Source organism: Ptychodera flava, chromosome 1, assembly GCF_041260155.1.
Source record: "Ptychodera flava strain L36383 chromosome 1, AS_Pfla_20210202, whole genome shotgun sequence".
In the NCBI taxonomy this organism is placed as follows: Eukaryota; Metazoa; Hemichordata; class Enteropneusta; family Ptychoderidae; genus Ptychodera; species Ptychodera flava.
This window is the reverse complement of record NC_091928.1, coordinates 34,655,293-34,667,831: the sequence shown is the minus strand read 5'-3', so window position 1 is coordinate 34,667,831 and position 12,539 is coordinate 34,655,293. Positions and strand designations below refer to the sequence as shown.

Sequence of the window (12,539 nt, the reverse complement as noted above, 5' to 3'; positions counted from 1 at the left end):
AATATGCAAATGAGCTGTTAATTAACTTAACACTGCTCAATGCTTTATGGGACAATTAGATATCCATCAGATCAACATTTGTAGCACGTTTTATTTAATTTAATGCTGTAATTTTAGAGTAATGTCACTTATTACAAAGTTCATTAAATATGCAAATAAACCCTACATTAACTTGACACTGTTCAATGATTCATAGCACAATTAAATATTTATCAAATCAATATCTGTAGCACGTTTCACAAAATTTTAGTGCCGAAATTTCAGAGTTATATACCTAATTACAAAGTTTATTAAATATGCAAATGAACCCTTAATTAACTTTATACTACTAAATGCTTTACAACACAGTTAGATATCTGTCGTATCAGTATGTGCAGCAGTTTCATCACATTTGATGCAGTTATTTCGGAGTTATATGACTAATTATAAGACTTCATGGAATATGCAAATGAGCTAATTATTAACTTGACACTGCTCAATGCTTCTCAGTACAATTGGATATTTATCAGATCAACATCTGTAGCAAGTTTCATCAAATTAATGCTTTAATTTTGGAGTAATATCACTAATTACAAAGTTCATTAAATATGCAAATGAACCCTTAATTAACTTAACACAACTAAATGCTCTACACCACAATTAGATATCTGTCGGATCAGTATCTGCAGCAGATTTCATCACATTTGGTGCAGTTATTTTGGAGTTATATCACTAATTACAAAACTTCATAAAATATGCAAATGACCTATTTGTTAACTTGACACTGCCAAATGCTTCTCAGTAAAATTAGATATTTATCAAAACAATATCTGTACCCAATTTCACTGACTTGGGTGCCGTAATTTCAGAGTTATATACCTAATTACAAAGTTCATTAAATATGTAAATGAACCCTTAATTAATTTAACACTACTAAATGCTTTACACTACAGTTAGATATCAGTCGGATCAGTATCTGCAGCAGATTTCATCACATTTGGTGAAGTTATATCGGAGTTATATGACTAATTACAAACCTTCATAAAATATGCAAATGAGCTATTTATTAACTTGACACTGCCTAATGCTTCAAAGTATAATTAGATATATATCAGATCAATATTTGTTGCAAGTATCATCAAGTTTGGTGCAGGAATTTCAGAGTTATCTAACTAATAACAAAAGTTCATTAAATATGCAAATGAGAAGATAATTGACATGACACTCACAGTATCATCATAATGTTCTTAGATTGTCATCTGTGAAAAGTTTCATGAAATTTTGTGCAGTATTTCTTTATATATGTCTACACTGTCATTACCGTCTCCATAGGGAAACCATTGTATGGAAAAAACGATATTGCATAACTTCATTAATATGCAAGCCACACTAACCAAAATCTAATCAGTTCTTGCAAGTAGCACATGGTACCTGTGTACCAAATCTGACTTGAATCCGTTCAGGCGTTTTTGAGTTATCGTGTAAACAGACAGACAGACACACACACACACACACACACACACACACACACACACACACACGGACAGACAGACAGACATCGCTATGACAATAGCCCACGTGTTTACACACGTGAGCTAAAAATGGTAGAATTTGGTTTTAGCTATGACTGAAATTTTCAATGTAAACTTTGGGGTATGGGGTAAGTTTTGGTTATATATCATGTAAACTATAGAAGATATTGCATGTTACAATATGTCATATTAAAGATTAGTAAATTATCTTTCTAATGATACATAACAAGCCAGGTTATATTCAAAAACAAGCTCAGCAGATAACTTATAAGAAGACAAATTTAACAAAAATGCATGCAAATCTGCTACACTATGATTTTGCAGTATCCTTCAAAATATGACTGTTACAGATGTAGATTCCCAATATTTTTTCTGTTAAAAGTCTATTCATAATTCTGACATGTCCCTGTAACAAATAAAATAGATTTAATAGCAAAAACGGCCAGATTTTTTGTGTCAAGCTAAAAAAATGGTAGAATTTGGTTTTAGCTATGACTGAAATTTTCAATGTAAACTTTGGGGTATGGGGTAAGTTTTGGTTATATATCATGTAAACTATAGAAGATATTGCATGTTACAATATGTCATATTAAAGATTAGTAAATTATCTTTCTAATGATACCTAACAAGCCAGGTTATATTCAAAAACAAGATCAGCAGATTACTTATAAGAAGACAAATTTAACAAAAATGCATGCAAATCTGCTACACTATGATTTTGCGGTACCCTTCAAAATATGACTGTTACAGATGTAGATTCCCAATATTTTTTCTGTTAAAAGTCTATTTCATAATTCTTACATGTCCCTGTAACAAATAAAATAGATTTAATAGCAAAAACGGCCAGATTTTTTGTGTCAAGCTAAAAAATGGTAGAATTTGGTTTTAGCTATGACTGAAATTTTCAATGTAAACTTTGGGGTATGGGGTAAGTTTTGGTTATATATCATGTAAACTATAGAAGATATTGCATGTTACAATATGTCATATTAAAGATTAGTAAATTATCTTTCTAATGATACCTAACAAGCCAGGTTATATTCAAAAACAAGCTCAGCAGATAACTAATAGGAAGACAGTTTTAACAAAAATGCATGCAAATCTGCAACACTATTATTTTGCGGTACCCTTCAAAATATGACTGTTACAGATGTAGATTCCCAATATTTTTTCTGTTAAAAGTCTATTTCATAATTCTTACATGTCCCTGTAACAAATAAAATAGATTTAATAGCAAAAACGGCCAGATTTTTTGTGTCAAGCTAAAAAAATGGTAGAATTTGGTTTTAGCTATGACTGAAATTTTTAATGTAAACTTTGGGGTATGGGGTAAGTTTTGGTTATATATCATAAAAAGTATAGAAGATATTGCATGTTACAATATGTCATATTAAAGATTAGTAAATTATCTTTCTAATGATACCTAACAAGCCAGGTTATATTCAAAAACAAGCTCAGCAGATAACTTATAGGAAGACAGTTTTAACAAAAATGCATGCAAATCTGCAACACTATGATTTTGCGGTACCCTTCAAAATATGACTGTTACAGCTGTAGATTCCCAATATTTTTTCTGTTAAAAGTCTATTTCATATTTCTGACATGTCCCTGTATCAAATAAAACAGATTTCACACAAAGCACTGCATTTTTTATCATGCCTAGCTAAAAAATTGGTAGAATTTGAGATTTTCTGTAATTTGTAATGTTAAATTTTGGGGTAAGGGGTAAGTTTTTGTTATATTTGACAAAAACTGTAGGAGATATTGCATAATGCAATATGTCATCTTAAAGAGGAATAAATTCCCTTTCTAATGATACCAAACAAGTGAGGTTATGTTAAAAAATGAGCTCAGCACATGACTTACAAGAAGACAGATTTGACGAAAATGCATTTGGCTTGGAAAATCGTGATTTTGCGGTACCCTTCAAAACATGACCATAACAGCTATTGCGTCCCTATATTTTTTCTGTTAAAATTCCATTTCGTATTCTAGGGATCCCAAGGGTTCTGAAAAATATAGGTTTGTTATCCTGTGGGGGGGGGTGCACGTACACCCCCTCTAGCCACGGACTATATCTCCTCTCCAACTTATATGTATACACCACTGTAATTGCTCCGAAAACATTGCCAACTTGCTAATCCGCTGTCCGTATCAGCGAATTAAGTGATTGAGTCAACACCACAGCCGTCCCACAACACAACACATTCCAATATCCATTACAATTTTGTTCACCGGAGCCGACGTGTAAGAAATTACTGAACACTACAGTCACTTAAAATAATACCTTGCGATGAATAATTCCTTAAAAGTTTGTAAAAACAACAACAGTGCAATAGTTATGAATGAAAAGTCTACATGACTATACTTCTAATTTGCTTTGCAGAGCAAAACTATGACAACGAAAACTACGTTCACTACACTGTGACGTACATTATCTTGTAATGCCGATTATAATACTGACAGTTTTTCGTCACATTAATTGAAGTCCATGGGACTCGAATACAATTCGCTCGGTAGAGCAACACCGTAAAACAGTAAAACTACATTCACAAGGGTAGTGATATACTACCATGCAGTAAACGATATTCGCTAAAAATGACCTAAATTTCATTGATCAAAGCCTACGAGATGATATTTAAATGTATATTTGCTCGCCAAAGCAAAAATTGAAACGACGTAACTACATGCACTAAATTAGTAGCATACTTCAGAATCATAAACTTTGCTACTCTTTTCTTAATATTTTTGAATTCCTAATCGTGTAAAATAGAGTCTATAAGACTATACTTAAAATTTGCTAGCCACAGCTAGCAACGCTGTGACATGGCAAACGGCATCCAATGTAAGTGTCCTGTATCAACTTAAGGTGGGCTGTCGCGTGAAACAAAGTTAATCAATTCACCTAGACTAGCTGTAATCTTTGGTGTCTTTATAATATTTGCCTAGTGTCTGTAAAAGTGATGGTATTATTCAAAATGCCACTAAACATACATACTTTAGAAGTATATGTCGAAACGCTTACTGGCCAAATTTTCAAAACCTTACGGTAACTTTTATGTAGGTGCTATGTCTATTTACACCTGTCAGAAGTTGAGTCTGTTTCATGCTCGGATCCATTTGTCAACGACAAATATATCTAAAATTAGCTATTATTCTCTCTAAGAATACAAGGCTTTACTTAAAATGCCTACAAGAGACCAACTTGACCCAGAACAAAGAAACTGTAATACATGTATACTATACATAGTGTGATGAATTGAAAATATTTCAGGGTGAATATATAAATGGTACGAATTACTTTTTTCGGATTATTTTGCAATGATTCATGGGTATGTTATTGGCCATGACTTGGTCTGATTCTGAGTAGGTACGGGCTAGCACATTGAAAGCATAACCGTGACCGAGAATCGATCATGTAAATTTACATCTACAAACCGGTAAATCCTCGTGCATGTAAATGAATATACGTATGTACGTACGTATGTATGTTTATATGGATGGATGAATGGATGAATAGATAGGGGGATGGGTGCGGTACAGCATAGGAATATATCTCGCCCACCATTTCTACCGCTGGCTGTGCTGCTCACGAAAATAGGGCCACTTTTTTGCGTGAGCAGCGCAGCCAGCGGTAGCAATGGGGCAGTGGGCCAGACAAAAGAACTGGTACAAAAATTGAGTAAAACTAATTATATAATTAACCGCACTTCACTAGAAACTGCTAAGACACTGATATCTCAAATCTGAAACCATTCCAACAACATTTCGCTCGTTTCGAGGAAAGGCGTCAGTTTTGTGAGCAATGCGTTGGCTATGTTAGTCTCCGCATGAAGAATGTCATACTGAAATATCTGTCGTTCTCCAGATATCTGTGTCGACGGGTAAGTGTCATTTGTAAGAAGTACAAACAGGGAAACGTCTATTTTTTTTAAAAGGATGGCGCCAGTACAAACTTGTAGTGTAGCTGTTTTTTGCAATTTTGCATAACGCCCTTCCTTTGGTAGATTCTCAAAGAGCGTGCCATTTTGGAATACCATGGCGTTTTGGTCTCGTTGTTACCCTTCATCCTGCCCCATCGTTCGGCAAACCTTTCCTTGCCATCGCAGAACCTAAATATCCCCTCTGACCTTTGCACCCAAACCAGTTCATCAGAAAAGGCCTTCCCGGGCTCTTCAAGGCACTCCATTATATACTTCTTCAAGCTTAGACGGCGATTTACAGCTGAAAAAACAGAAACCAATAAAACATATTTTATTCACCTGGAAACTTTTCAAACTTCCATATAAAGGTGAAAAAACGAGCAGCCATGGCAAAACTATTTTATTATAATTCTGAATGTTTAATTGTTCACTTTTGTTAAATATGGTCTTCATACAGAATTTACCATTAGTAATTCTAACGATACAATATTTATACATCTCTTGCAAACGTGTTAGTCTTTTAAAAAGTGAATAGATTGGATAATTAAAAAATACAGACCACAAAACAGGGCAGTTTAAGTCATAACGTTTCGTTACATGCTTTTGTTGCAGCAAACACCATATCGGGTCATGTTTATTAAGGAAAGGCATCACAAGCTCCGACTCTTTTCATTAAAGTGTGAATCGACTGACATGGTTTTTTCAAGTTTAGAATAAAAAGTGTTTGCAATACATATATATATATATATATATATATATATATATATATATATATATATATATATATATATATATATATTTTCCGGTACTCGTTTAGTGTCACCTTAGAGCTATATCAAAAGAGGGTTTTTTATTAGCTAGTTAATTATTATTAATTTTCGTACTTAAGTTAGTAAGTAAGTTGGTGAGTTAGTCAGTCACTTAGCTAGTCAGTTAGCTTATTAGCTAGTTAGTTAGATAGTCAGTCACTAAGTCAGCTAGATAGCTAATTAGTTTGTTTTTTACTTAGTTATTTTCTAGTTCTATGGTTATTCAATCGTAACACATCGTTTGACTGACATTTTCCAAAGAACTGGCGAGCTTAAAGCAATTACCGTATTAAAGGAAGGGTTACCGTTTCAATTATATATGTTGTTCATAATCTAAAAAAGAACTCAACAGCAAAATAAAGTAAAGAGCTCGGATCCCAGGTTCATTTCCATCCTTAAAACTCAGTCAATATAAGACTTTTTGTCTTGGTCTATCCCCCTCATAATTTTGTCTCATCTATTTTATCAATTCAGAAAGGTTTGGAAAGTACGCACGATGAGAGAATGGGGTTGTGCCTTTGTGAAAAAGGCTATTCGTGTCTTATCGTCTCTCCTTTACTGTGTAGGAAAGCTCATCCTGTATTTATGATTCCATACGTAAGAGAAATGGATAAGATAAAAGTGAAGTAAAATAAATATATCACCTTTCCTTCGTGGTTTTCTCCCTGACTTTGGCAAATTTGTGCGTCCTGGTCTTCTTGCATCAGGTTTCAGTTGGTCATATCTTGTTGAACTGTAAACAGATGCTAAGATGTAGAAGAGATTTAATGGATAAAAATCAAGCGAATTGGCAGTACTTTCATCTAAAATACAATAAAAAGCAAGATCGTGATATCACCATTGTGATAATACATCTATCCATCCATCCATCCATCCATCCATCCATCCATCCATCCATCCATCCATCCATACATACACACACACACACACACACACACACACATACATACATACATACATACATACATACATACATACATACATACATACATACATACATACATACATACATACATACATACATACACACATACACACATGCATACATGCATACATGCATACATACATACATACATACATACATACATACATACATACATACATACATACATACATACATACATACATACATACATACATACAAATGCAGCACTTTCCGCCAAAGCGAAACTATTATATCTAGCATACTTACCTTTTATCCAGCACTGCAAACAATTATACACGACGTCAGCATCTAGTTTGTTGCCTGGAAACGTATGTGCAAACTCCCATTCTTTCATGGCGGCCAGTATGGATCCTGTGATTTGTTTGTTTTTAATCGTTTCCGCAAATATGTATTTTGTGTCATTTACGAGACCCATCTGTTCCATGGTCTTGACAATCCAGTTGTACGTGTCGTCAGTTGACCATTGATATGGGTCTGTCAAAAGAAAGAAATGATAAAGCGGACATTAACACTCGATTTCTTTACCGTCTCCTGAAGTGGGTTTGCAAATGTGTCGAAACCAGACTGTTCCGTTGACAACGACGAGTTAGCACAGTTTACTCCAAGATGATGCTACAGTAATATGTCTCAGGGAGACGCAAAAAATTAATAAGACAAGTAAATATGCCGTGGTGTCCAGAACAAGTACATGCATGTTAAAATATTTTATAACGTCTGCTATTTACGGTACTTAGTAATGGTGGACTATATAATATCCTTGGGGTCTGGAAGATTTTCAAAAAAAAAGATTCCTAGCAAATGTCAATGAAAACAATCAGTCAGAGAAAGCTTGACAAAAAAGGTGGAAGAGTGGGAAAAAATAATGTACAATGGATCAGGTAAAAAAATATAATGCTACCTTATTAATCTTCCAGATCCCCCAGGATATCAAGTGGTCTACCCCTAAATTATTACATTACTGATCGAAGGTATTCCTGAGGCAGAGTTTAATAAAATTAAAGGTTTGACGAAACAACTCACAACTTCGCGTTTAAAGAATTACCATACCCATTTTGAGAATTCATAAGTCAACTTGCGGTAACAGAGTTTTTAAGAGACATGAAGATGTATTTTACTTTCCAGTCAGGTTGTTTTTTATTGAAGCCAGTAATTAAGTGGTGATGTCGATGACATCGACTCATGACGATGATGATGATGATGATAATGATGATGATAATGATGATGATGATGATGATGATGATGACGACGATGATGATGATGATGATGATGATGATGATGATGATTATGATGACGGTAACGACAATGATGGTCCTCATCAAATGATTAAGATGACGACGACGTCGGTGGCGACGGCTCTGATGATAGCAACGGTGATAGTATTGATAGTGATACAAATAAGAATCATGTATGTGTATCCTGTGACAGAACTCAGAGAAAGATAGTTGATCATCGGGAACATGATTTAATGTGTACATCTGTTTACGTTTTGTGACCAATGGATATACAAACACGGCATAATTTGTCACATTCTTGTAGTAGTTTTGATAATGAGGGAAGATGATCTGTGGTCAGTATATTTACATTCGGTACTGAAAGTATTAATACAATATTCTAATCTCAATATGTCCATGGTGTCACTGACGGGTCTGAGAATCGTTATAACGGTGTTGGTGGTGTACGCTTTAATTTCTTGTGAAACGAACCTCTAGGAATATTCCAAGTCTTCATATTGTCGTCAGCCATTGCAAGAAGCCCCATCTCAATGTATTCTTTGAGGTCCTATGAAGGATAGCAAACAAGAAAATCAGAGACAACCAACGTTTCGCGATAAATAGTGTACACAAACTGTCGCTTGGCAGAGAGGAATGGGAACTCTCTCAAATCTGAAGGCGGACACTGATTTACATCTAAAATGATAATGCGGGGTGGGGGGGGGGGGCAAGTGGGCGGGCAACGAGTGGAATTCGACAATTTTGACCTCCTTTTCAGGTTACAGGAATGAGGTTGCAGTTTGTGAGATGTTCAGTCCAAATAATTACTTGTAAACGTATTATTTTGTACGCTATGGTGGAGGTAAGAGTCACATAGCAAGTAGAAATGAGAAAAATCATGTAGCAAAAGAGGATGATGGGTAAAATTTACCAAGGAAGAGTAGAGAGGGGATCACCGCACTGAGCGGGCCGGAACGGATATTGTGCAAACTATAATGTAACCGGGACAGTCAATATGTTACACGTTCCACTCCGAATGTTAATTTTATTTACAACGCCTAAACGCCATGTTCAATGATTGTCAATGATTAAACACGACGCACTGACGATTTCTTGCGAATGGTTGGTTTGGCTAATGTAGGATAAATGCCAAAAAGCACATACTGCTTCTTGCTATTTTATGCTCGTGCTCAATTACACATACTCTACGTTTCTCGCGCTTGCGGCTGTCCACGGTAACTCCGAAAACGAAGTGACCGTTGGCTGTCTTCCCCGTTCTTTCGAGGCATTGTATTCTCGTATTACAAACTAACGAGCAAAATAACTAACAGTTGGTATCTTGCTAAATTAAAGTAGCTTATCAGATCCTGTGTTGTGAGAAATATACTGCAATGACTAAGGTTCACGTTGATGGCGGAATGTTTAATCAGTGGAGACTCACCTGATAACCCTCAGAGGGCGCTGTTTCATTGCATCTCCACACCTGGTTGTCCCAGCTCTTCGACTGCGCTGTCATGCTACAAACAAATGTGTCGATTGTAATGTGGTTACATGGTGAAAGAATTGGGGAAATGGTTGGTTCTAGGACATGTTAATGTCGTGACGAATTGCCAATAATAAATTGAGCATTTCGTTCGACGAAAATGGACAAAATTACCGAACGGTACCAAAAGTAGGGACAGAAAAATAATTTTTTTTCAACGTAATTTAAATGCTTCTGCCCGAGTCTCTCCCTCTCTGTTCCTCGCATTCATGCTTTCTCTTGTCTCCTTCCTCTAATGTTTGCCGATGTCTGTGGGTGATTCTGTCATTTTGACGGTCGTCTGTTACATGCCTGTCAGTCCCCTGTGCCTGAGTGTCTGTCTGTCTGTCTCTCTCTCTCTCTCTCTCTCTCTCTCTCTCCTCTCTCTCTCTCTCTCTCTCTCTCTTCTCTCTCTCTCTCTCTCTCTCTCTCTCTCTCTCTCTCTCTCTCTCTCTCTCTCTCTCTCTCTTCTCGCTCTCTCTCTCTCTCTCCCCCACTATAAGCAACCTAGGCAACCTGTGAATATTTTGTTCATCCAGCTGTTTTGGATTGACACCGAAATTCGCTGGCGTTGAGTTTGTCATTTCGACGGCACAACTTAAAAAATGGAAAATCCGGTGCACCACTTCGTCATGGGAAAATTGCATGTGTAGGTTAAGATTATAGTGACGTCATGATAACATCTCTTCCGCATGGGCAGAAAGGGAGAAACAAAAACAAAATTCAAAGTAGCCTGGTACATGTTGAGGACTAGTGGACGGCGTGTTCAGGAAAACGGCGGGACTCGTAGGGTAAAAAATGTCATTCGATATTAAGAATAGAATAACTCGACCAAACACGTAGAGTGCGATAACACTTGTAAAACATCAGCAATAGTGAAAGACGTTTTCACAAGCAGGCAAAATGCGATACACGGAAGTACTAAGCATATGGCAAGAGCCAGATGATTTGAAATCTTCACAGCCTACTCCACTTAGCGGTTCTTAGCGAAACATTCGTCGAAAACGTGATTGTAACAAAACGCTTGATTTAAAACGGGGATCGCTCATTTTACGCCAGATTCATAAAACATTTTAAAAGGCTGTAGTAAATGATATCTTAAGGCATAATTAAATGCCCCCCAAAACCCAGAGGTGCTGGAAGAAGTTATCGACAATTTTAAAAGAAATATGCCGAGAATATACGAAAACATTAGTCCTACATTAACATTTTACGAGTCTAAGATCATCTTTTAGGGTAGAATATTAGGACTCCGAGTCTCAAATTACTAAAATACTTTTTGATCTACCGGACCCCTTGCGGGACTCATTTTGACCCTATCGGAGTAAATATACTTTTCACTGTCTTATTTTGCGATAACTGAAAATTCACTGGTTTCTCGATAGAGTTAACCCAGGAATGGCTGCAATTTTTAAATTTTAAATATCGGCCAATTTATGGTACGTAATAATTTGAACCCCCGGTAGCAAAATTTGCACCGATTTCTATTTTCATCCTTGATTTTGAAAGAGAACGATCGGAAGTTTCCTATAGGAAAAGATTTTAACAAAATTTGGGTATTCCTTGTTCTTGGGAATTTTGAAATTTTAAATATCGGTAAATTTAAGGTAATAACCTGAATCCACAGCACTGAGTCCTATTTTTATTCGTGATTTTAAAAGAGCATGAATGACTGAAAGTTTCCTGGAGCAGTACTAGTTCTTGACTATGTTCAGCCTTAATGGAATAAGATCAATAAAGTTATTATTGGTATTATTAGTGGTACACGCCACCATATCTTTGTGAAACGGTTTTACATGGCCGCCCGCATGTGAATCAGTCACGAAAGTAATTTTTACATCCTGAGTTGCTGACAAATCTGAGTGGGAAAAACAATTTTAAATCTGTTAATTCCGAAACGTAAGAAAACATTCATCCTTTTACGTGTCGTGTAGTGCAAGAAAGCATGATTGATACAGTACTGTGGTACCATGATCATTTTGTCGCTTACCTGTAGAATTCAACAACTACCTAGTCACGAGATCAGCAATGTTCAGGATCGCCAATATAAGAAAATGGAGCAGGATACGTTCTCTACTTGGTTTTGAGGGTGAAAAAACAAATCAGAGTGCATGTCCTTAATTTTTAACAGGTAAAAAAATTAGCATTATGGGGAAAAGCTTATACGTAGGGCGTCGGCTGTAACACGTCGTTAGGGTATTTCCCCCAGTCTATACAAAGCTCGGGCAGGCGCAGTGCGGCATCAATGACAGGCAAGAGCGTGTAGGTTGGGGAAAATCCTAAATATATCACCCCGTGAAGTGAGCTATAGAACCGACTGTCCCCCATGAACAATTTATCCTTAAGTATATTTTATCACTTTCAAGATACATAGGTTCGCCTGAGCTTGACACATTGAACGTGGCGTTCTGTCTTTCATTCCAAGGGTCCAACTTCCGTTATCAGGAATATTTCGAGATGGCTTACCTAATGTTAAAAGGTCGGGAAAAGAATACTAGTTTTTATTTCATATTAAGGCAAAATAATAAAAATAACCTGCCTCCGAAAATTAAGATAGGTAGGTCGAGCGAGATTCAAAAACAAAATTCCATGAAATAATGTAAACTTTAGAGACTTT

General features: G+C 36.0%; 1 protein-coding gene across 1 annotated transcript; it reads right to left on the bottom strand.

Annotated features, from left to right (window-relative positions):
• Positions 1 to 4,227: 4,227 nt before the first annotated feature.
• On the bottom strand, positions 4,228 to 9,916 carry LOC139144286 (SAM pointed domain-containing Ets transcription factor-like). Its single transcript, XM_070714961.1, has 5 exons — positions 9,842 to 9,916; positions 8,893 to 8,968; positions 7,436 to 7,663; positions 6,888 to 6,989; positions 4,228 to 5,735 (listed from the first exon to the last, which is right to left on the bottom strand). Exons 1-5 carry the CDS (start codon positions 9,914 to 9,916, stop codon positions 5,443 to 5,445), a joined length of 774 nt encoding a protein of 257 aa, XP_070571062.1. The 3' UTR covers positions 4,228 to 5,442.
• Between the last annotated feature and the right edge of the window lie 2,623 nt (positions 9,917 to 12,539).

Coding starts and splice junctions, on each gene's coding strand:
- LOC139144286 (XM_070714961.1), bottom strand. CDS start 9,916: ATGACAGCGCAGTCGAAGAGCTGGGACAACCAGGTGTGGAGATGCAAT. Junction 8,969..9,841: donor CGCCCTCTGAGGGTTATCAG/GTGAGTCTCCAC, acceptor TATCCTTCATAG/GACCTCAAAGAATACATTGA. Junction 7,664..8,892: donor GACTTGGAATATTCCTAGAG/GTTCGTTTCACA, acceptor TTCTTTTGACAG/ACCCATATCAATGGTCAACT.